Here is a 26,831-nt window from a genome sequence, read left to right as displayed (position 1 = left end):
CTGATTGGCTGCAGGGTGTCCATTAAAAAGTGATAGAGGACAGCTAGTAAATAAAACGTCAGGTGGAACCAGGGAAACCAAGTTATTGTTTGTAAAAACTTTAGATTTCGATTGTAAAACTAATTAAAATATAAACTAATGTTTTAAAAATTTGTTATTTGGCAAGTGACCATGGTTTAAGCGGGTTAATGCCCTTCGAGGTGTCCATTGTCAGGTATTAATGGACTTCGGCAGAGGCAACCTCCTCGCCATTAATCGCCCGCCGTCGTCCATTAATGCCTGACAATGGACATCTCGTCGGGCATTAACCCTTACATAAATTAGGGCATAAATAGGCAAATATTGTTACACATAAAATGTCTAAGTAATACTGTTATTAAAAAAAGATATCTCTTATGTCTACATTTTACAGGAGTTTAATATTTCAGTGTTTGCTAAATCAACTATTGCTCATAACACTGCAAAAAAAGCCCTAAAAAAAGTCAGACGACACAAGGCATGTCGTGCAACAGTTTTTGATCATGCTGATAATTTAGAGGCTTTAATTTTCATATATATTAAAAATATGATACAGTAATTTTTATTTGACTGTAAGTGACACTTAACTGTCTTCACTTACAATCTATAATATTTTTTTTATGCTTTACAATGTTTTCCCTCTTTAGATCGAGTCCATAATGATGAAGCTTCAGAGATTACAGCACAAAGCAGTTTTGGCCGACGACTATGACACAGGTCAGACATTTTAGATGCTCAGTGCTTGTTAGATTAATTATTATAATGAAAGTTTGTATCTCTAGCTAATAGTATGTGTATATTTAGTGTGAATACTGAAACAGAATTGATCAAATAAAATATAGATAAAGGTGCAGTAAGTGATTTCTGTGAAATGCTGTTGTAAGTAGATCGGACATAGTGCCACAATGAACTAGCTAATCAGCGGTAAGGGGCGTGTCCATTCATGACGGGGGAGACAGTGTGAGCCAATCAGAAGTAGGGGGTGTGTCCATTCAGTAAGCCAATCAGTAGTAGAGGGTGTGTCCACTCATGATGGGGGAGGAGAGAGAGTGAGCCAATCAGCAGTAAGGGGTGTGTCCATTCATGATGGGAGAGAAGACAGGGAGCCAATCAGCAGTAGGGGGCGTGTCCATTCATGATGGGAGAGAAGACAGAGGGAGCCAATCAGCAGTAGGGGACGTGTCCATTCAGTAAGCCAATCAGTAGTAGAGGGTGTGTCCACTCATGATGGGGGAGGAGACAGAGTGAGCCAATCAGCAGTATGGGGTGTGTCCATTTATGATGGGAGAGAAGACAGAGGGAGCCAATCAGCAGTAGGGGACGTGTCCATTCATGATGGGGGAGGGACAGAGGAGCCAATCAGCAGTAGGGGGCGTGTCCATTCATGATGGGGGACGGACAGATTTAGCCAATCAGCAGTAGGGTGTGTGTCCATTCATGATGGGGGAGGGACGGAGGAGCCAATCAACAGTAGGGGGTGTGTCCATTCATGATGGGGGAGGGACGGTGGAGCCAATCAGCAGTAGGGTGTGTGTCCATTCATGATGGGGGAGGGACGGAGGAGCCAATCAGCAGTAGTGGGTGTGTCCATTCATGATGGGGGAGGGACGGAGGAGCCAATCAGCAGTAGGGGGTGTGTCCATTCATGATGGGGGAGGGACAGAGGAGCCAATCAGCAGTAGGGGGTGTGTCCATTCATGATGGGGGAGGGACAGAGGAGCCAATCAGCAGTAGGGGGCGTGTCCATTCATGATGGGGGAGGGACAGAGGAGCCAATCAGCAGTAGGGGGCGTGTCCATTCATGATGGGGGAGGAGAGAGAGAGAGAACAAGAGGGACTCCATACTGCATCTGTGGAGTTAGCCCAGTTTTACTGTATGTCCAAATAAGTCCACAGCTGATGACAGAAGACAAAAGCAATGGTGACCTCGAACCAGACCAAAAACATTAACTTGTGATTGCTCACTTGATAGCAAGAATATTTAGGCCTGTCATGATCGTGAATTTTGTGCTTACGATTAATTGTCATACAAATAATAGCGATTAACGACTTAATTCTGTTTTGTTCATGTCCCTAACAGTGAAAGCCTAATGTGTTATTTTTTTGACTATTTTTTACGTACATAATATAATAATAAAAGTTATAATGAAAAAGACCCTTATGATTGACTGTAATGCTAGAAAAAAATATATAACAGTGCATTTGATTTCTTTAAGTGCTTAAATTTCCCTTATTTTGATGGTAAAATGTGATTGAAATTTAAACTGCACAATTATTGTGGTCATCTCAAATAATTGCAATTAAATCAAATAACCATGATCAGACTATTAATCAATAATTGCCACAGGCCTAAAATTATTGTTTTTACATCCCATGTGTGTTTTTATTTATTTGTATTGGCAATGACACACAGTTTACCTCGTCTGCCTCAATGCTGCTTAACATTTCTGTAGTTACTGCATATTTTCAACTGTTTAAATCAGAAAAGTATTTTATATTGTGCACTGCATGGATGTCTATTTTCTTCTGAGTAGGATCACATTTGAAATGTTTATCTTTGCATGTGTGCTGTTTCACAGGCTATTTTTGAACAGTATTAGATGGCACTGTACATTATACATTATTTATAGTCCATAACTGCCATAAGTTCTGCGATTCATTGTCAAACCGCGCCATCTTCTGGTCATCATCAGCACAGTCTTCATGCAGCATCAGTGTGTCACGACTTACTTTAGTCTTAATTTCTGTATCCTATGCTTCATTAGTTACTGTACCTAAAAGAGTCCCTCTAGTCTTCGGCGTGTGATCTTGTAAAACTACTTCTTCTGTTTGATCAGATCAGATGATTGACCTACATTAGTCAGCTGGAAGCCTCTTCCCCCATCCTTAGAGCCTGACAAACCTTGTGACTTACATAACTAACCCTGACTTTTCCCAGACCTGGTCTGATCCCTGAGCTGTGTGTGTGTGTGTAAAGTGGGTCAGTTGTGTTTGTTTTGTTTTGTGCTGTCTTCAACTGACACACACACACACACACACACACACACACACACACACACACACACACACACACACACACACACACACACACACACACACACACACACACATTTCCTGCAGAGTATTAGTTGTAGATTAGGGTTTACGTGGCTCTTTTTTTGTGGAAGATTGGGTTGTAATCAATAATAGATGAATAAATCTCACAGCCCGATTTTAATTATGATATTTGGCTTGTTTTTTAGATTAAATAGTAAGTCAAATTTATTTATGTAGGATATTTAAATATGGCTAAGCTGACCAAAGTGCTTTACAAAGTAAAATTACATAACATAAAAAGCGACATAAAATAATACTCGAAAACGAGTAACGTTAATATGTAGAATGTTTGTTCAAAGTCATCTGGTCTTTATTAATGCTCTTAAAATGTTAACACTTTAACATTATTTATACATTTTAAATGGAGGGTTTTGTATTTAGACAAAAAGTTTGTCTAACATTTTTTGAATGTTACAATTAGTTTCAGAATGTTCAGAGAACATTCAAAAGTAACATTGCGATAATGTTTGGAAAATGACAAAATGGAATGTTTCCTTAATGTTCACAAAACCAACATTAAACATTCTAAAACATTCTAAACATTCTAAAAACTGGACATTTTAAACGTTCAGAGAACATTCCGAAATAACGTTTTTATAACTTACATGAACTCTAAGATACCTCTGTGTTTGTTATGAATAAATTATTTTGGCGCAAGATATTTTTGTATTTTTTGTATTGAGTTTGACCTAAATTGACCGGAAACGGTGTACATTTGTGTTTGGCTTGTGCTTTACTCCATCAAAGAAAGATTACTGAAAGGCTTTTTTTTGTTTGTGTGTTCAGCCGAGCGTTTTGGGAAGAAACTAGAGGAACTGCGGAGAGAGAGAGCGACACTTAAGCCCGGTCTCCCGTCCAGACACCCTGAGGTCACTGGATTTCTGGAGCGTCTCAGGACAGCGGTGCACAGCGCCATCCACAGGACACACACGCACTGCAGGTCTGGACACATCAAAACACATTATACCTTCATTCATCGAGAGCTTATCTGTTCTGAGAACTTTCCTGAATGTTCAAATGTTTAGTAATGGTGAGATTTATTAATGTTTTTGATTCTGCTCATCAAGGCTGCATTTGCTTGATCAAAAAATGTATTATTAATTTAAATTAAAATCAGTGATTTCTATTGTAATGCATTTTTTAAAGTGTAATTTATTCCTGTGATCAAAGCTGAATTTTCAGCATCATCACTCCAGTCTTCAGTGTCAAATGATCCTTCAGAAATCATTCTAATATGATGATTTGATGCTCAAGAAACATTTTTGATTATTAATATTATTATTAATGTTGACAATTTTTGTGAAAACTGTGGTACATTTTTATTTTTCAGGATTCTTTGATGAATAGATTTATCTGAAATGGATATCTTTTGTTACATTATAAATGCTTACTGTTTCTTTTGATAAATTTAATGCATCTTAGCTGAGTAAAAGTATTAATTCCATCAGATCTAAACATAGTATTTTCTATATATTTACACTCAAATATGAATGTAATCCATTCTTCTCAGTTAAATTCTGATTTCTAATCTGACTAGATGTTCTGTAATACTACAGTATGCTTCACTATATTGTATTTGAAGGCTGGTTAGATGATCTCAGCTCCAGAAATAAGCCTTTTAAACAGGAAAGCAAACAGGAGTGGCGTCAGTGTCTGAAAAGCACTTCCTGTTACGTATTGTTTCCATATGTTTATCTTTGTATAGTTTGGCGGCTGTAGCTCAGAGACACTTAATTATAATCAATGAGACGCTGACTAGAAGTGACACAGATTCAGTGTTATTTTAGTATTATTTATATGCTATTATAGTAATTATTCATATTTTCAGTTTGCTTTTATTTTTATATTTACAGTTTTCATAATACAGTTTTATAATAAAGAATTATTTAGTATTAATATTATTCATAATTGAATGCATATTAAATATAACTAATGAAAATATATTATAACATTTAATATATTTATATATTATTTAAATATATTATAATAAATGTATTATTTTGAATTAGTTTTTATTTTATTTCGTTTTAGTTTACATTTGAGCTATTTTGTTGTGGTTTTGTCATTTTTATTAGTTGAAAAAAAAATTCTATTAGGGCTGTGAAAAGATTAATTGCGATAATTAATAAGATTAATCACATAATAGTGTGTGTTCTGTGTATAATTATTTTGTATATATAAATACACACACATGCATGTATTTATTTAAGAAATATTTGCATGTGTATATACTGTATATATTTATATACAAATTATATTATATATAAATATAAATATTTTAGATATAAATAACACATTTTTCTTAAATATATACATGCAAGTGTGTGTATTTTTATATACAATCTATCTATATATATATATATATATATATATATATACACAAAATAATTATAAACAATACACACACATATAGTAATTTAGAGTACTTCAATCTATTTTATTTCAGTTAGTTGCCATTTTCTCATTTCTAATTATTTATAATGTTATGTTTTTAAAGTTTGTTTTTCATGTAATATTTCAATTTTATTTTATTTCAGCTTTATTTCAGTTACCATACATTTTTTAAAATAGTTTTAGTTAATGTTAACAAGACATTTCTAGTCACGTTTTTCCATGAGTGATCATAAATGCATTTTTTCCTTCAGGCAAAACGGTGAAGCGAGTGACGATCAGGGATCAGGAAGCTCTCAGATCCGACCTCAAACACGGGAGAAACTGTTAGAGAAAAAACAGAGGATTCAGGTGAACACAAATATATGATCATCACTGATATATGATTATTAAAGGTCCCGTTGCATGCGATTCCATGTTTCAAACTTTAGTTAGTGTGTAATGTTGCTGTTAGAGCATAAATAATATCTGTAAAATTATAAAGCTCAAAGTTCAATGCCAAGCGAAATATTTTATTTAACAGAAGTTGACTACAAAAAACGGCTCGATTGGACTACACCCCTCTACATCCTGCATTAGTGACATCACCAGAACCGTTTCTTGCCTAACCTCCGCCCACAGGAATGCTCCCTCAACTCTACTGGCTACTTGCGCACTTCTTATAACTTAGCCTACTGTGTTTACTCAGCTCTTACGGTGATTTTCTGAAGTAAAACTGACGCTTCATCTTTTGTGTGATGTACAATAAACTTTATTAAACTCATCAGTACATGTTTGATCATCATTCAGACAGCAGACTTGTAGGCTATTAATAAATAATGGATACATAGCCTACAAACAGATGACAAATACGTTATAATAACCGTAATTAAACTACTAAACCATACCTGTTTCATCTCTATACAGCAATCTGACTCTGTAGGCATTATTGTCCGACTCGAAATGAACGCCGTTACTGAGAGTTTCTGATATTATCATCATTCCGTGAGATGAATTTTTCCTGACAGACTGAGCACGAGCTCATGAAGCTCCGCCCCCTGTGTCATCCAGCAGCACCTCATTTGCATTTAAAGGGGACACACTGAAACGGCTCGTTTTTCTGAGCCCCAAAAAATGTCAATTTAAACATGCTGTAAAAAAATGATCTGTGGGGTATTTTGAGCTCAAACTTCACATACACACTCTGGGGACATCAGAGACTTATTTTACATCTTGTGAAAAGGGGCATAGAACGGGACCTTTAAGAGCATAACATATGCATATTAACTTATTGCTTGAATAAGAAGTTTGTATTGCTGTTTAACGTATTACAGTATTACAGTACATATGCACTAATAAGCTTTTGTTTCTTGAATGTTTACTGTGCTTTTAGTCGGACTATGGATCTAGAGTCATACTATTAAAGAGGATTTGTTATGTTTTTTTTTTTTTTTCATGTTCAACTTTCTTCAGTGTGTAATGTTGATAAAGGTTTCCTCCAGCGGGAGTTCTTCTCTATATCAGTGTCAGTGTTTCTGAACTCCTGAAACGCCTCCATTGTAGTCTTGAGTTTCTTCCGGGAACGAACACGTCACAATATTCCTCATTAATGCGCAGAATAAAGGGGCGGGGCCTGGTTGAGTTAGTTAGTAGTGTGTTAAACTGGCGGTTATGGGAAGGGGCGGCACATTTCCCAAACACACTCAAAGCACTCGACCAATCACAACACACTGATCCAGCCGACCAATCAGAGCACAGTGTGCTTTTCAGAAGGAGGGGGTTCATAGAGACAGGAACTAAACAGGGGTGCATTTCACGTACAACGACATAACTCGCTGGTTCTCTACCATAGTATGATGCATCGTTGAAGAAATCAACTAGCTAGTCACGACTTTTTCCCGAAATCCCGAAAATTGGTCGTTCAACCACGTTGGTTAATGACGTCACACAGGTGGTGGAGTAATAACTTATTTTAATGAGTCTGTTTGAGATCGAATTAATGCTAGATGTTTTGCTGTAAATGGACTAATTCTCATTTTTCTCAGTTATTTTTTAGTTAAGTTATTTTGCTTTATTTCCTGATTCAATCATAGGCTCGTTCTTAAGCACGTTCGCACATGCGCACTCTTCAAAAACGGTGCTTTAAATCTCTTGACAAACTAAGACATAAAAGACATTTGTATGTATTCTAAATAAAAGACACAGGTTGTACTGAATGTCAGCTTGATTATTTTGCTCAAGAATAATGATTTATTGAGTCCACATGTCATGCAAACAAGAAACTTCTAACCACAGGTCGAGAGTCGTCGTTCCAAACACGCAAGTTTGCGAAACTGTTTGCGAATGTTCATTAGAACGATGGTTTCGGGAAACACAGACTCGTTGAACTGCTGATAATGGCGGAACTTGCGACCATAGTTAGCTAACGATGCTTTCGGGAAACACATCCCAGAGCGTCACTGACAGACTGGGAGGAGAGGAGCTGCAACAATGGAGAATATGGGGAAAATAATGATCATTCAAGCATGAAAACCTAATCTAGTAGAGCACAAAGACCGGTTGTAAGTTTATATATGTGTTGTGTGTGTGTACAGAAGGAGATGTGTGAGCTTCAGCGGAGGCTGGAGGAGCTGCAGGAGCAGAGCAGAGCTGTGGAGGAGGAGCTGGAGGAGCCCGTCCTGAGAGCCTGTGATTCGGCTCAGCTGCGTCTGATGGCTCGAGCGCTGGAGGACATGATCACCTCTGAACATCGGCCGCAGATCAGCCTGTCTCCACCAGCAGCGATCATCAGGTGAGGGGAAGCGGACCTCAGGGTTCACACGGGTCCTTGAGAGAGCTGCGCGGATTTGCTCCGAATCCGCAGCCAAAAACAAATCATCCACCCGCACCAATAATTTTCTCTGATTTAAGGATCCCGCACCCGACGGTCAAATTACAATTATTCTTGTTTGTTACGCGTGATGATAAACAGATGATCATCACCTTCAACAGTGGACTCGGCAACGGTTGATGCGCGCATCTCTAATGGTAACATAAAACACTGATGAATGAGCGCTGCTTTTACTGTAAATGAACATTTCTTTAAAACAAAATTTATTTGACAGAATTTTATTTTCTTAATGGTATAAACAGACTCCCTTGAAACACACACACACACACACACACGCGCGCACAAACACTTCACAGCCATTGCATATTACATACCCAGCACTTGATTCATCCTCGTTAACCACTTCGCTAAAACGCTCCCACACGGTACTTTTCTTTCTTTCTTTCCTTCCTTTTGTTTTGTTTTTAATTCTTCTTTTTTACTTCACTCACAGACCTGCTCCGTTTCTGCTCAGAAAAGCGGACCCCGCGCAGCGTAGATCTTAAAGAGAGTGCAAATTAGTGCCTGTCTGCCTGGCGGATTTTTTTTTTACATTTTAGACATGCTCATATTTTAGATAATGAAGTTAATATTTTCATTAATAATGATTTATCATATCCACCCGTGACCCGACCGAAATTAATCAGAATGTTATTTTTATTACTTGACCCGCCCGATCCGCGGATATAACCGCGATCCGCGCATCACTAGTCCTTGAAATCCTTGAAAGTTTGTGAATCTGGAAAAAAGAATTCAAGGACCTGGAAAGTTTTTGAAGATAAACATCACAGGTCCTTGAATGTGCTTGAATTTATTTTGTGCAAAAAAATTATTTTCATATCAATATTATCAATAATATTCATATTATTTCATATTATTATTCCCTCTGATCTGCTAATGTGTTATTTCGCCAACACTTTGTGGCCTATGCACACTAGCTTGCTTGATTTACGGTAGTTCCGCGCATTTACGCGTTACGTGAAGTGTTTCCCACGTGAGGTACTTTGTGTTGTACATTGCCGTGATGTTCACGTGCGCACTAAACTACTACGATGGAACCTGAACGTTTGTTGTTGGACAACAAATGTGTTCCCACATTAAGTCCTTGAATTTGAGGATATTGGAAAGTCCTTGAAAGCTCATTGAATTTGAATTTGGTTTGGGAACCCGTGGACCTGCCAAATGTGTAAAAAGTGGATGACAAACAAAATTATATCACTGAATAAGAGACAAACACATAGCAATTGTCTTTTGATGAGGTTTATTTTCTTGCAAGAAAAGTTCAGCAGTCGTACAGTCACACAGAGTGGCTTCAGGGTGTGACCGTGATCCTTCCTCCTTTATAGTCTTGACTCCCAGAATGTTATCTTTCTAGGCCAATGATGGTGTTTTCACCCATATGTGGAACATTTTTAAACTTGTTCATCATATTGTGTCCTTGAATGGAGGCCCTCTGGTCACGTACAAACACTCTACCATTCCAATACAATTCCACAGAATAAGGATTGTGTGTGCTCTTTTACTGTTATATGATGGTCACACATAGCCTGGCAAGCCAGACCTACATCAAGATGTTAGGTCGGGCAACTCACCATTGGCACGGCTCAATCCGAGGGGCGGGATAAACGGTTGTCTCTCAAAATATAACATATATATATATATATAATAATATAATTAATTGTAATTAAAAGTGGAAGTTCAAGTACATAATCTGATACCTTTGTGATGCCATCAGTTTGTTTTAATATTAAAATCTCTCTTCTTATTGACCTTTTTCTGTAACTTTTTGGGTCAGGTCAGGGCAGAACAGAAACCGAAAGCTGATATTTTAAAGCAAATGAATGTGTACAGTCCCGTCACAACATCAGATGTGACACTTTGACGCCTTGTCACTTTGAGATTGACGTGCTTCAGTTGAATCTCATCTTCAGTGGGTTCAGTTTTTAGAGGAGTTTCTGGTGAAAAAACGAAGGGCATCGAAACTTCTGCCTCTGAGCAGAGAAATATTGAACTCTAGATTGCCTGACTCTGTTTGGTCTCTCACAGATTGATTTTGATGCATATGCAGATTTATCGGAGGTACGGTGCAGATTGAGGTCATAACATTGAGCTGAGCTAAACAAACCCTGCTGAGAGATTGATTTATTTTCTCCTGCAGTGAGGGCCGATTTAAAGTGAGTTTTGAGGAGAAGCAGCTGAGTCCACATGGACTCTTCAGTGCTATTTTTGCTCGTGCAATCCTCTCTCCCTTCATCTCTCTTTTATTGTATTTTTACCCGTGCCTTCTGGAAATGAGACGCACTTTTCAGCGTGGTTATGAATTTTTATTGCTTTCAGGCTTTACAGATCCTCGTGTGGTTTCTGTCCAAAACCTGTGCGTAATGTTTAAGAAGAAACTCTCAAGGCTCCTGATGAGAAAAGGCTGACCTTTTCTCAGTCTGAGATGTTACTGAAATCATATCCACTTATTAATCTAAAGAGGGATCTGTATATAACCAGCAGGAGGCGCTTTATGCATTTGTTTAATCACAGTATATAGTGCTTTATTTAAACACTTCACCACCTGTTATACAATATGACTTGCTTGTATTTATTAGTGGTGTTGATAAATCAAGTACCATTATTACTATTTGGCATGATTTATTATGGTAAAATGTATGACTTTATTGTTCATATCTCATTATTTTCAGCATTACTGACATGGTTTATTTACCTTTCAGACTTCAGGAGCAGGAGCGAACGCTGAGTTTGTCCATCAAAGAGGCAACGGCTAAAGTAAGTCCACATATTAATCGAACCAGTCAACACTATATTTAATAAGTGTTAATGGTCTTGTTTACTCTGCAGGTCTTGATGCCCAATTCTGATTTGTTGCCTATATCCGATTTTTTTTGACTGTCCGTTTACACTTTCTTTCAATTGTGACCCATATTCAATTCATGTGTTTACACTTGCCATACTATCTGAAACATCGCGCATGATTAAAGGGTTAAATTATCTTGCACAGATGGACGAACGCAAAATATGATTGATGCTAGCTCTGCGATATATGCAAAGTTCGCCAAACATCACCATGATTATGAGGCGGAGGAGGACGAAAAGTCCACCCAGCGCATATGCTTCTGTTATTGTGTGCGAGAGAGATCTCAGGACTGGTGGGAACATATTGTGGCAGGCTTTAACGAGAAGCAGTGAGTCTGAAATTTTAGGATGAGCAAGCCAACCTTTGATATGTTGGGCCCTATCTTGCACCCAGCGCATTTGACTTTGTACACCGACGCATGTATCATTCCTATTTTGCACCCGCGCACAGCGGACTTTTCCCTCCACAGACGTTGGTAAATTAGGGAATGAACTTTACGCTCCCGGGGGCGGTTCAGCGCAAAGAGGAGGCGTGTTTCGGCGCAAACGTTCCCTGGTGCTATTTTGCAGTTTCAGAAAACAATTCCTCCACTGACCAGGAGAAACCTCATCTAAAGTCAGTGGCGCGTTGCGCATGTTATTCAGATGCTATTTTATGCTTGACCATAATTTAGCGTGTGCACAACGCACATAAACTTTGATTCTCTACTCTACACAAACGCAGCAGTTTTCATTTTTGCAAATCATAGGCTACATTATTACAAGGAAAAATATTACCATACGAGGGAAATCATTGTTGTGTCCATGAAGATGTGAAAAAATAGGCATAAATCTAGCTTACACATTTACCTAAATTATTATACGCCTATTTAACTGAAGCTAATCTGTGTGTGTTTCTCCATCCCCAATGTCACTTCTCTGTGTTTTACGGCCCTGACGAGAACGTCGGTCTCCTCGGCTGTGAACCGCTCCTGGCAAATCCGCCGTTATAATAGCAATCCGCCATGGAACAAGCGCGCCTGCTCTTAAAGGGAATGTGAGATGACGCTCTGATTGGTTTATTTCACGTTACGCCCAAACCACACCTATGAGTAATGAAGCGACTTCAGACCAACACATTTTAGATTTGCGTCGGGATCCGCCTACAAAGTTACTTGCGTTTCGCGCTTGATACTTGCGTTTCAGATCGTTAAAATAGGGCCCGTTGTGTCAACGTTTGTCCACATTCCACTCCTACGACGACACGAAGTTTCGTCGGGCCATCCGTCCCTTTGCAGAAGCGCGTCGGGGTTTCTCTCGTCATTAAACCGTGGAGACGTTGCATAATGCTTCAGAAAATCCGATCTGCTGGTTTACATGAAAGTTGCATTGGCACATATCTGATTTATATCTGATTTAATTCCACATATGAATGGAAATTTCTGAATGCATGTGTTTTTTACACTGTCATAGAACACATCCGATCTGTGTCACATATGAACAAAAAATCGGAATTGGGTCACATTTCACTGACAGTGTAAACGAGGCCAATGTCACGTAATTATAGGTCATATATAACAGTCCTGTTAGTTGCATGAAATATTACAGATATTGTGTGCAATTTGGGTGAGATGTTTCATTCACAACCTCATGATGCACGAATGCCAGATTTATGCACTTTTTTTAAGCATAAACCTCATTAGATTTAGATTATATACTGTATCTCACAACGCAATGCACTCGACTTCACCTTTCATTTCCAGTGTGATGAAAGAAAAGTAAATTATCTCAGCCATGATTGTCAAGTGACTCAATATTTGATTATATTGACCATTATTTTAAAGTTTCATAAAATTTGATTAAAAATGCTAAATAACCATTCTGATAACTGGACAAGCATCATAATAAGGTCATATGACAACAATGTAGCTTAGTACAATGTATAAATGCATTTAAAAAAACTTTTTTGCAGCATATACTGTATTATCTGGACTATAAGATGCATCAGTTACATTCTTGAGAGAAAACTGCATTGGTGAAGAAGTCACATTTTATTATTATATTCATAAATAATGTAAGAAACAAAATGTTTACAAGCATTATAAACTCTGGAAACATGCATTTTAGTTCCCCTCACTCCACAACAAATCCTTTAAATGTAATGGTTTTCAGAACAGAACAGAAATGAATAAGTATAAAACAAACATAAATTATTGAGGGATTCATTGTAAACACATTTTTTTATAAATGGCAATCCTGTTTAAAGTGAAATAAAGTATACAACTAAACTCTCTCATTCAGGACGAATACAAATTAATTGCATTATACAAGTCGCATTGGAATAGAAGTCGCAGCACGATTCAGGCGATTAAAAACTATGATACTATGGTTCTGGTGTCAGTTCCTGTTGCAATAAATTGTGATGTGTGAGAGAGTTTGGTTAGTTAACTTCTGTCAGCTCTCCCACCACAATCTGAGACAAAATTAGATGCTTTCCTCCTGTGAGCAGCATGGGAAATTGTCATTTAGCTCTCAGTGTGTGTGTGTGTGTGAGCTGGTGTCAGTGGGATCGGTGTGGCTGCAGTGTGAGCCTCGGGCTCAGAGAGTGTGTGTTGGCACCGCGGGTTGGATCTGAGCTGCCTGAAAAATGGCACAGTGTGACTTTGCCCTCTGGTCTGCCATTATCTGATGCACAGCTTCGGCACGTCTGGCTGCGTCTCACAACCACTCTCACGTCGGGAGGTCCGTTGTGTCTCCACTGTGGCATCTGGTCCATGATTACAGACTTCCAGAATGTTCTGTGGCATGTTCGGTGAATGCTATTTTTTTTTTTTAATTTTTTTTTTATTATTATTATTATTTAGTCACTTACCGAAAAGTAAAATAAAATAAAAAATGCAATAAATAAAATAAAACAAATTAAATACAACACATACATTTGTGCCATACATAAATGAAAAAATAAATAAAATAAAAACTCCTACATACAACATAAATGTGTGCCACATAAACTTTATTAGAGAATATTTTAAATATAATAAAATAACAAAATAAAATAAAATACAACATACATCTGTGTCACATATTATATTATATTTTATTTTATTTTATTAGATATTCTTTTAACAAAACATTTTATGTGGCACAAATGTTTTTTTTTATTACCGAAAAGTAATGTAAAATAAAAGATACAACAAATAAATAAATTAAATACAATTCTTAAATACAATACTTACATATTTTTTAAAGATTATCTTAAAAAATATAACAAATATAATCAAATAAAACAAATGAAAAAAATAAATAAAATAATAAAAAGCCATAAATTTGTGTCACAAACTTTTTAAGAGAATATCTTAAAATACAACATAAATTTGTCTCAGATATTTTTTATTTTATTTTATAAGATATTCTATTAACAAAACTTTTTATTTGGCACAAATGAATGTTATGTTATTATTTTAATTATCATTATTTATTTTTCACAAGATGTTCTCCTAACAAAATAATTTATGTGGCACAGATGTGTTGCATTCAAGATTTTAATTTCATTTATTATTATTTTTTTTTACTTTTACATTTACTCTTAACAAATAAACTTTATACGGAACAAACTGTATGTTGTATTTTAGATTTTTATTTTATTTTATTCAAGAAATTCTCCTAACAGAAAAAAGTTTATGTGGCCTATGTACAACTTTATTTTAGATATTATAAATATGAATTAGAGGCAAGACACTCTCATCTTTCTTAGGATGATTATTTGTCTTAATATTAAATCTAAATATCGGAATATTAACAGCTGTCGTACATTATCATTCAGTATTAATGATGTGAAATGAAATGAAAAATGCGTCATATTTCATATTTTCAACATAATTTAATGTTATTTGGGTAACACTTTACAATAAGGTTCATTAGTTAATGTATTAACTAACATGAACTAACTATGAGCAATACATTTTTTACTGTATCTGTTCATCTTTGTTAACATTAGTTAATAAAAATACAGCTGTTCATGTTAGTTCATAGTGCATTAACTAATGTTAACAAGATTTTAATAAAGTATTAGTAAATGTTGAAATTAACATTAACAAAGATATATAAGTGTAGCTCATGCTAACTAATGTTAGCTAAAGAACCTTATTGTAAAGTGTTAGCGTTTTTTGTAAGTTTTCATGGCTGCTCTTGTCCTCCAGGTGTGTGATATCTTCTGTTTGTCTTGGTTCAGGTGGTGATGGGTCAGAGGTTGTCGGGTCGTGTTCGGCGTAAGGTCAGCGAGAGTGAAGCGCAGCTGCTGGTCCTGCAGGAGGCGAAGCTCTCCGCCATCTCAGGTAGAGCCTGTCCTCTGTCACTCTGTGCTCCTCCATGACGGGACTCAAACTCTCTGTCCTGCGCTGTGGTGTTTCTGCAGACTCATGACTGATCGCTCTGCCTTCAGACTCTACTGTACACTGCCGTTCAAGAGTCTCTTCTGCTCACCAACAGTTCATTTGAGCAAACATGCGGTTAAAACAGTGAAATATTATTACAAATTAAATTAGTTGATTTCATGTGAATGTAATTAAGTTTTAAATATCCATCCATCCATCCATCCATTTATCCATCCATCCATCAATCCATCCATCTTTCCGTCTATCTATCATTCTATCTATCGCTCCATCTATCCATCCATCCATCCATCTATCCATTCATTTATCCATCCATCCATCGTTCCATCATCTATCTATCTGTCGTTCTATCTGTCGTTCTATCCATCCATCCATTTATCCATCTATCTATCTATCTATCTATCTATCTATCTATCTATCTATCTATCTATCTATCTATCTATCTATCTATCTATCTATCTATCTATCGTTCTATCTATCGTTCTATCTATCGTTCTATCGTTCTATCTATCGTTCCATCCATCCATCCATCCATCATCCATCCATCCATCCATCCATCCATCCATCCATCCATCATCCATCCATCCATCCATCTATTGTTCCATCCATCCATCCATCCATCCATCATCCATCATCCATCCATCCATCCATCATCCATCCATCCATCCATCCATCCATCATCCATCCATCCATCCATCCATCCATCCATCTATTGTTCCATCCATCCATCCATCCATCCATCCATCCATCCATCCATCCATCCATCCATCATCCATCCATCTATTGTTCCATCCATCCATCCATCCATCCATCCATCTATTGTTCCATCCATCTATCATTCATCCATCGTTCTATCCATCCATCCATCTATCTATCTGTCTATCGTTCTGTCTATCATTCCATCATTCCATCCATCCATCCAATTATCATTCATCTATCTATCTATCTGTCTATCTATCTGTCTATCTGTCTGTCTGTCTGTCCGTCCATCCATCCATCCATCCATCCATCCGTCCATCCATCCGTCCATCCATCCGTCTATCGTTCTGTCTATCATTCCATGTCTATCATTCCATGTCCATCCATCCATCCATCCATCCATCCATCCATCCATCCATCCATCCATCCATCCATCCATCCATCCATCCATCCATCCATCCATCCATCCATCCATCCATCCATCCATCCATCCATCCATCCATCCATCCATCCATCCATCCATCCTGCCTATCGAAATCACTATTACTTTCTGGGTGGCGTTCTGAACTTTCCAACTGTTATGATGTTCATTTAGATGCATCTGTGTTTTGTTCTTGCTGCAGGAAATGACTTCAGCAGCGCGAAAGAACTGAAGGCAGAAATCAGGAGTGTGTACGGAGAGAGGGATCGTCTGGAGGCGCTGGTGAAGAAACTGCAGGCGCTGAGTGCTGGAAGTGGACTCGATCTGACCCGCATGAAGGAGCAACACAACCACATCAAACTGGAGCTGCAGGAGAGAGAAGCCCAGTACGGTGAGCAACACTCTCACACACCACACGAACGAGAGACTCTATTCATGAGAACCCAGACCTTGAAGAGTTGCCGGCACAGGGGGGAGCCATTTCTTCATGTGTTTCGGCTGAAAACATGTTCAAGTTTTTGTAGGTTTCACTATTGATTTATATAGAGTGGATATCTCTATTCCACACACAGTGTCTCTCTGAACTGTGTTTTCAACAAAATCCGTTGACATTGAGTCCTTATTGTGCGAGTATAAAATAAAAAACAGCTCTTTTGTTATTGATTATGTTGAATTAAACACAGCCGGGTGAATCTCACAAAAACTGATCATATTTCAAAACAAAATAAGTTGGATAGAAATATTTATAATATATACATAATATTTTAATGATCATAAAGAAAATCTTTATAAATGTTTCAATAAAAATCCAATAAATGTATTATTTAAAATCTGCTTAAATTATTTTTAGTGTAAAAACACTATTATAATGTATGATATTTATACAGAATTTTAACTTATATTGTACTTAACATTAAATAAATATTTATTTTATATGCATAGTATTTTAATGTCTATAAAGAAAATAAAACCTATTTTTCTGGAGCAATTTGTGATTTAAAAAAATATATATTTTTAGTGCACGAAGACTATTATAATGTATGAATACCCCAGAATTTATTTATTTATATATATATATGTATATATATGTATATATATATATATATATATATATATATATATATATATATATATATATATATATATATATATATATATATATATATATATATATATATATATATATATATATATATATATATATATATATATTATTAATATAGTTTTTTTTACTTATATTGAAACATTTATTTATGTACTTTATTTATTTAGCTTTATACTCAATAATGTTAATGATCCTGCAAGAGGCTTTATTTTCATTATGAAAAATTAATAAAATAATTTTTTATATGAATGAAATGAAAATCATCCTTTTTATTGAAAAATAAATTACATTCAGTGTATAAATACTACCATAATGTATGAATCATATTATTTTAATTTATATTGATGTACTGTATTTATTAATTTATATATGTATTTATTTAGCTTTGTTCAATAATGTTAATGATCCTGCTAGAGGCTTCTTTTTTATTATGCAAAATATAATTTCATCTTTTTTAGATTAATGCAAATCATCCTATTCAGACTTTTTATGTAAAATCAGCATAAATTAAATTCAGTGTACAAGATATCCCATGAATAAATAATGTATGAATACTTATATTAGTTCATTTATATGTTTTATATTCAACAATGTTTAATTATCCTAAAATAGGCTTCAATTTCTTCATGCAAATTATAATTTCCTTTTTTTTTTTGAGGTGCAATATGATCTAGACTCGTTGTTGACATGAATTGTGAAATTCAGCCAGTGTTTAATGGTTAAAAAATGGAAAGGTGTCTAAATGTCTGGCTCCCGTCACTAGTGTAAATCCACTGGTAACGCACTGGTCTTGTTCCGGTATCGTCTGACTGTAGTTGGCGATAATGACCAGATGCACATTCAAATCTTCCCAACTTGGCTGTGGCGTTCTGTCCTCCCATGAGGATTTGTGCAGGATGGAGATTGCGGGCGGTGGTCTTTCATTTATTCGGTCCTCTACACGTCCAACAACAGTAAGAGAAGCCGGCTGACAGCCAACGGGAATCTCGCCAATTCTCGCCCTGCCCGTTATAGGGATTACACTCGTCTGCTTAATTTGACACACACACACATTTTGCTCAACAAAGAGCTCGGCTGGTCTGTGTCTTTGTGCTGGGATGAGAGAGACTGTGAGCTAATGATAGGCTGAGCGTTGATGCTAAATATGCAAAGCGGCTGAATATGATACAGAACACAAAAGATCTTTGACATGAACGGGCTGCTCCTGATAGGGTCTTATTAGCTTGTCTTCCAACCGGGGTAATAACATGCTGACACACATATTTGCCACATACCTGCCATCAAATCACTGTTTTGGGCATAAGAAAAAGGGTTTGCGTGCGTCACTTGTCACGTCGGGGTTGTAGTTTGCGGTTGCGTTGGTATACTTGCGTAATTAGGAATATATTTCCACATATTAAATGGTATTTTTAAACATGAGTCTTTGTCCCAGCTTGTGCAAAAACAAAGAGCTGTTGTCAGGGCCGGCCCGAGGCATAAGCGAACTAAGCGGCTGCTTGGGGCCCCCTCGCCACCAGGGGGCCCCCGAAGCGAGTTTTTTTTTTTTTTTTTTTTTTTTTTTTTACATATTAATTAACTTAAACAAAAGACATAAATGAATGAATGGATTAATAATTCAAGACAAGAAAATTCTGATTTCATGATCAGTACTGCCTACAACTGGTGCTGTGACTGCCAGTGTTTGAGTCATGCGCATAACCTTGCGTGCACAGACAATTCGTGCGAAAAGTCACGGTAATGTTAAGCCATGTCACAAAAAATTGATTTGATCAATGATTTATCCTTTAAGTTTAATGATATTCAGAACAGAACAAGGGTAAAAAATAACTATAAACAAGCCAAAACGAATTAATTTAAAGCGAAAGTGAAAGCGGCGTTGGGCTCACGTATCTCTCTCATTAGAATCAGAATGTTTCAACATTCGCGATGGATTTGGATGGCAAACTATTCTTTATTATAGGCTTCTTTGTACTTCACCCACGTTCCAATATCGAAGAAAAAAATCATTCTCTTCACATGCGCAAAAATGTGCTTGGAAACATCACAGTGGAGTGGTGCTTACGCTGCGCAGCGCTGAATGGTACGAATTAGGCTACTACTGACTATTTAAACAGAGCAGTGTAATTTTTATATGTTAGGTTGACTATTTTTTTATTATATTTTATTACGGCTATAACGAACAGGCTGCGATATCATTGCAATGCTATGTTGTGTGTCTGTGTGTGTGTGTGTGTGTGTGTGTGTGTGAGGCGCGGACGCGATCGAACAGTGGAAATATAAGAACATACTCCGTCATGTTCATACAAGACATCATTCAAACTGCAAAGTGTTGCAAAACGTTTGAGGATATTTTGCAAATTATAATTTTTTATATGTTTTGTGACAATTTGTTTTCAGAAGTTTCAAAGAGTTAGTAAAAGAGTAAAGAAAAAGTTAAAACATTTTTATTTAAGTATATCTATTTTTTATTAAGTATTTATTTTGTATTAATACATAACCTCATTGTATTAATTTATAATGTAACATTATAGAGTGACATTGTGTCAATAATCGTCAAGCACAGCACAGGTGACTCCGCGTGTTGGGAGGGGGCCCCCAAATCAAATTCTGCTTAGGGCCCCCAAAAGGCTCGGGCCGGCACTGGCTGTTGTTTTCATCTCACTTTCAGAAAATAATTCCTAAATGGAGCGGAAAAAGCTCAAATAAAACTTCTATTTGAGAAATTGCACATGCATCCTGGAATTCAATTTAAATACTAATTTTTGAATTTCAAAGTACCATTTTATTACCATCACTCTACCACAGTACATTTTTAGTAAGGAAATTGTACTTGTAATTGTAATTGTACTTTAGTGTGCAGATTTGTCTTTGTGCACATTGTAAATTCAGAGGTGATCAGTGCATGTTAGTCATATATCTCTAAAACTCATTGGGGAAACATGTCAACAGGTTACATTTATAGGCTGGACCGCTCAATACTTACAATTGATGTCTAAAATGTCTAAATTAATAAACAATAATAATGTTCTACACCCCAAAATAGTCCAAATTTAGCTTTTTCTACACTCTCTTAGAAGTAAACATGCCGTTTTTTTGTTGCTGTGCCTTTAAGACTCCTGTATAAACGTCCTCATCACATGAGATATGAGACTTATTCTGCACGTATGTGTAATTCTTCAGGCTGCAAACTATAAACATGTCAACAGGTTACATTTTTAGGCTGGAGTGCTCAAAACTTACAATTGCAAGTTTATATCTTGCATTTCTAACTTTTTTCTCAAAACTAAGAATTGCAATATGTAAACTTGCAAATGCAAGTTGCAATCGGCCTCAGCGGTCTAACATCGCTTTTGTGTTGCATTATGAATTGCATTTGGACACATTTCGTAATGCACATCACATGAAATCCAGCGAGTGCAGCATCATTATACATAATGACCTTTTCAAACATAAAGCGTCTCATCTGCAGTGCATTGGGTTTAGGTTTGTCTGTCATCTCTTGAAATCATTTGTCTTGTGAGGTGACAAGACAAAGTGTCTGGTGACATTTCTATAAAATTATTGCGTCTTGCACGTTTTGCGACAGTTTCCAATGAGTGGAGAAAGCGTGTTCAGTTTTATCCGAAATGAATGTGAATCTGGCTTTTTTTTATTACGTTGCGATATGTAATCTTTGAATTATGAGGAAAAAGAGTTCACATGTATATTTTAATCCCGTGGCGGAAATAAGCTTCCATACTAACACAAGCCTGACTAGTCGAGTAGTTCAGGACAGTAGCTGGTTGGTTTAAGTGTTTAAGACTAGTCTGACAAGTTAGTTATCTTATTGTTTTAAATGATTTGTCAAAACTTATGTCAGATGCATAAAAAAAAAACAGATGGGTCTAATTTGAATCTGAAAAGAACTATAGTTCTTAAGACACAGTCATAACATATTGATTCTTTTCAGTCTGTCTGTGTGCTGTGATCATGTCGTCTTCCTCTTTCTGGAAGCTGCTGAGGAAATGAGTCTTTAACAAAATAAACAACAGGAGAAGACCTGCGTGCAGTAAATATATACAGAAACCTGATCGGAAACCTGGTCATTATGTATAATGATAAAAGCATGCTGCACTCGCTGGATTTCATGTGATGTGCATTACGAAATGTGTCCAAATGCAATTCATAATGCAACACAAAAGCAATGTTAGACCGCTGAGGCCAACTGCAACTTGCATTTGCAAGTTTAGGCTACATATTGCAATTCTTAGTTTTGAGAAAAAAGTCAGAAATGCAAGTCCAGCCTAAAAATTTAACCTGTTGACATGTTTATAGTTTGCAGCCTGAAGAATTACACATGCGTTTTAATTAATAAGTGCAGAATAAGTCTCATATCTCATGTGATGAGGACGTTTATATAGGAGACTTAAAGACACAGCAACAAAAAACCGGCATGTTTACTTCTAAGAGAGTGTAGAAAATGCTAAATTTGGACTATTTTGGGGTGTAGAACATCTTTATTATTGTTTAGACATTTTATTCAAAAGCAGTATAATGTACTTTGTCAGTGAGTACCGTGGTGCAGTAGCATAGTTTATCATCTGTAATGACTGTTGAAGGTGCGAGTTGACCGGATTCGCTGTTTACATCCGTTAATGCTGTAGTGTTTTACGGTTACCTCTGTCCCGGGGAACTCGTTGTTGTGTGAAATGTTTGTGTATAGGAGGAGATGTAGTTAGAGGAGGGGTAAATGGAGTGGAGAATGTGAGCAGGTGACGGGTGTCGTTCTGGAAGGCTTTCAGGAATGAGGTTTTGTGTTTGCTGTGCTTCGTCTCTGGGTTTCTACAAAGATTCACTCACCAAAATAAATTCTAATGCATGTCTTTTTGTGTTCGCCTCTCCTGAATTCTGATTGATTGATGAGACTGTGTTCGGTGAATGTTTGTGTCGATCGTGTGCTGTTGCCCTCTTTAGTTTGACAGGGAATTAGTATATAACTAATACTAAATGAACACTGTTTTACATGGCCACAATTATAGTTTTTATTAATATTTTGAATTGGTTTTGCATTTTCACTTTCATATTTCGGTTTCAGTCATTTTAATACTTCAAGTTGAACTAAAAGAAAATTAAAAAAAATATATTTTATTTTGAGTTAACGAAAATGTTTTTTTAATGTTTATTTATATATTTATAACCTTTATTTTATTGTTGTGTTTTTATTATTATTTTTAATGTCTATAGTTTTTATAAAAAAAAAAAATTCGTTTTTAGTTATTTTAGTACTTGAGTTAACAATATTATTTATTTATTTATATATATATATATATTTATGTATAACCTTTATTTAACCAGGGGGAAAAAACTTTTTGAGATTAAAAATCTCTTTTCAAGATATGTAGCCAAAAATAATATATACACACATATACAAAACCTTTAAAAATAAGAGTAACATAAAAAATGTGTTATTACTGTACAGTTCATTGACCTCCAATTCTCGAATAATGTATTTAAAATATTTCAGTAGGCGTGTCCCAATTTGTGTACTAACTAATGCACTATTCTATGCCGTTTATAGTATACTGTAAATAGTATGAACAGTGTTCTCACACTGAAAATTCCAAAAACAATAAATACCCGGTTGATGCACTTAATTAAACCGAGGAAAAACAAACAAAGTGTGGAATGTTGGACACTTCATGCACTCAGCTGTCACATGCACTTTAATTATATAGCAGACTCTGATGTTGAATGACAAAATAACCTTATAAAATGTATACACTACACGGATGAGTGCATAAGTGCATAATGTATAGATATATATAGTGATAATAACCCTGATGCAAAGTATCACTAGTACTTATATTGTCCTTGAAAATTCCTCAAAAAGGTCATGCACCTTTGTGTCACTATTACAGTCCACATTTATTATATTACATAGAAATCAAAGCTCATTATTATCAAACACCTGTCTATGCTCACGGTTAGTGCAGTTGCCCTCAGCAGGTCAAGTTTAGATACTCTACGATTGCTGACTAAGATGCTTTTGTGCTTCTCTCTCTCCGTGCCGTTGTACTGAGACTCAGAAACACAGACAGAGGCCCATTAATCACAGCCGTCTCTGACTCAATTAAAACAACAGACTATTCCTCTTATGCCCTATTGCACTAGCATTTCATGCCCACGCATCTGCATTGAAACAGGTGTATCGTCTGCTTTTGAGGCATATTAATGGTGTAAAAGAGGCTTTGTGTTCTTTTACACATGGCAAACAATTACCATCTTTCTCTGAATAAATGCATGCACTCTTTGCGATCATTAGCTCACGAGCGTCCTTCAGATGCATTAGCAGAATGCTTCTGTTTGTGTTCACACCACACGGCATGATAGTGAAGTTGTCAGAAAAGTGCTAATTAATGAAGTCGTTTAGCTTTTTGTCACATCTGAGCATACCTTCCTAATCATGCAAGAAGATCAGCTCCTGAAAGCAAGAAAAAGAGACATGCTGATCCAGTGTTTTTCTGTTTGTCAGCTTAATTAGCTCTTATTGCAGGAAAGGTGTTGCAGCTTTCTGTTGCTCTTCTTCTGGTTGAAGTTATGCATGTTTTTATTGATAGATAATGTTCAGAGTACAGTGTACAGTATGCAAATGTTGTTTGCATGGGATAATGTTTGCAAAATGTGCAATACGGCCTGATAATGTGAACTGAACCAGTTAAACAAATGTGAGCGCTGCGTGTTCAAAGTCAGAACACGGTGATGTTGCACTTTCCACAGGCTTATGGTTTTTTTATTATGATCTTTGTTGATCCAATATGACAGTGTTTATATCTCTGAATGAGCATCAATGACATTTCGAAATAAGAGTCCTGGCGTATTTCAGGCTTGTTTATAATTAAAATCCTGCATTATGTATAAAATTTTTTTTTTTCTTATTCTGGATATTATTGGTATTTTGGTTACACGATTAAATCTGGCATTTAGTTCAGCAATAACTTGTATAGATTCTCTCTGCATCATCCCATTACAGGAAGAGTCTATTATTCATATGTAATATAATATTAGTACATAAACCAAACACCATTTGTGTGTATTGAATAAAACATGTCTTGAGTATTTTAAACTTGCAATCACCCTGTTTTGCAGATGACTTTTTAATAAAGTAAAAGAAGCTAAGATACAGTACAACATTTATTTTGAGATAAGTTATTCTGTATGGACATACGGTACAGGGTTGTTATTGTTGACTAAAACCAAAGCCATAAACTTGAGTTTTGTTACTTGAAATAAAATAAACGTTAACTGAAATAAAATAAAATATGAAAAAAGCCTTCAAATTATTCTATTCCAGCTAGTTATCAGTACAGTTCTCATTTTCATTTAGTTTTGACTTCAAGTACTAAAATAACTAAAAATAAAATACAAACTATGTAGACATATTATAAAAAAGACAAAAACACAAAAAATAAACTTGCTAAAATTAAAATTAAATTGGTAAACATAAAAATAAAACATTCAAAATATGAATAAAAACTATATTAGTATCACAATTATACTAAAATAATTCTGATTCAAAATTAAATACATTTTATGAATTTTCAGTAAATGAACGGTACTTGTGTAGGTCTTAAATTGATATTAAAATCTCCGCAGAGACTCTGTTGATCAGAGGTTTTTCCCTCAGCTCTGGATCATCAGGACTCGACACAGGCTGAATCTGAACCTGCATATCTTCTCAAAGCTGATGCATGAGCACAAACTGCTAGGCCTCGACTTATTATATTTTACATTTTCACACCATTTCCCACTCTCCAATGTTTAACAGACTGCTGCATTATTTACCATCCAAGAAAAACGAAATATATGCAACACTTCTTCACTATGTGCCACTATCACCATCTGCCTGTGGTTTGCTGTTGAAGATCCTCAAAGTATGTTGCACACAGCATCTCTCACTGTAAAGATGTTGACCGGCTCATCTGGGGGAAAGCTAGGCTCCATCACAAGGGCGAGGGTGACGTATATATGGACCAGTGGCGGCATTAGAGCACATTTCAGTGATTGAATCTGAATTCGTGTCTGTCATCAGATCAGGTTCAGACTGAATCAGGGGTAAAATTCACAGATTTTTCTCTCTGGCTGTGTCTTGAGTCGGAATTGGATTAGAAAGAGAACACAGTTTGAATAAGACACTGTCAGGATCAATGTTCACACAAGACAGCCAGACACTAGGCCAGAGTCCTATTCAGTGGACATTGTGCTCGAAGCTTTAAAATCAGGACACAAATAGGAATAGTAGTGACTCAATGAGACAATGGTTGACATTAACATGCAGATTATTATTAAATATTGGGGGGGTTATCTCCCCCCCCACACACAAACTACGCCTCTGATATTGGGTGATATTTCATCCAAAAAAGCAAAAGTAAATACAATTTTGGGTAACACTTTATTTTACAGTGTCCTTGTTACATATGTTACATATGTTACATGTACTTACCATAGTAATAACAGTAAATTATGCATAATTACATGCAACTAACCCTCAACCAAATCCTTCCCTAACTCTATAGTAAGTACATGTAGTTAATTACTCAGTACTTAAATATATAATTACACTGCAACAATGACACCTTAAAATAAGTGTAACCCAATTTTTCATAAAGAAAGAAAGCCTAAAACCTATTTTAAAGGGGTCATATAATGCCATTTTTGTACAATCTAAATGATTCTTTAGGGTCTAAATTAAAAGTTTGTAATATACTTTAATTAAAAATTCTCATTAGTATAGTAAGAAAACACTAATTTTACCTGGTCAAAAACAGCTCTGTTTTCAGGACGCCGTTTAAGTGCATGTGTCTTTAAATGATAATGAGCTTTGCTCACCCCGCCCCTCTGTTCTGTGCGGACACCGTAACACAATAACACAATAACCATAACGAGTTGTTCATTATAAACGTGGGATTATGAATTATATTGAGAACGTCGTACATAGAAAACATGCCGTAATGTAGCCTACACTGAGTATAAACCTTAGACGCA

General features: G+C 36.1%; 1 protein-coding gene across 2 annotated transcripts in view; it reads left to right on the top strand.

Annotated features, from left to right (window-relative positions):
* Nucleotides 1-26,831, top strand: part of disc1 (DISC1 scaffold protein) — a 59,768-nt gene that overhangs the window by 9,438 nt on the left and 23,499 nt on the right. For both annotated transcript variants that reach the window (XM_081351198.1, XM_081351197.1), the window contains exons 3-9: nt 666-735; nt 3,901-4,054; nt 5,760-5,856; nt 8,079-8,275; nt 11,074-11,128; nt 15,426-15,528; nt 16,908-17,096. In XM_081351198.1, the coding sequence (XP_081207324.1) occupies nt 666-735; nt 3,901-4,054; nt 5,760-5,856; nt 8,079-8,275; nt 11,074-11,128; nt 15,426-15,528; nt 16,908-17,096 (865 nt within the window). The remainder of the gene's footprint in view (nt 1-665; nt 736-3,900; nt 4,055-5,759; nt 5,857-8,078; nt 8,276-11,073; nt 11,129-15,425; nt 15,529-16,907; nt 17,097-26,831) is intronic.

This window comes from Scardinius erythrophthalmus (genome assembly GCF_964197995.2).
Source record: "Scardinius erythrophthalmus genome assembly, chromosome: 21".
In the NCBI taxonomy this organism is placed as follows: domain Eukaryota; kingdom Metazoa; phylum Chordata; class Actinopteri; order Cypriniformes; family Leuciscidae; genus Scardinius; species Scardinius erythrophthalmus.
The sequence above is the reverse complement of the archived record's forward strand: the minus strand, read 5'-3'. Positions and strand labels throughout refer to the sequence as shown.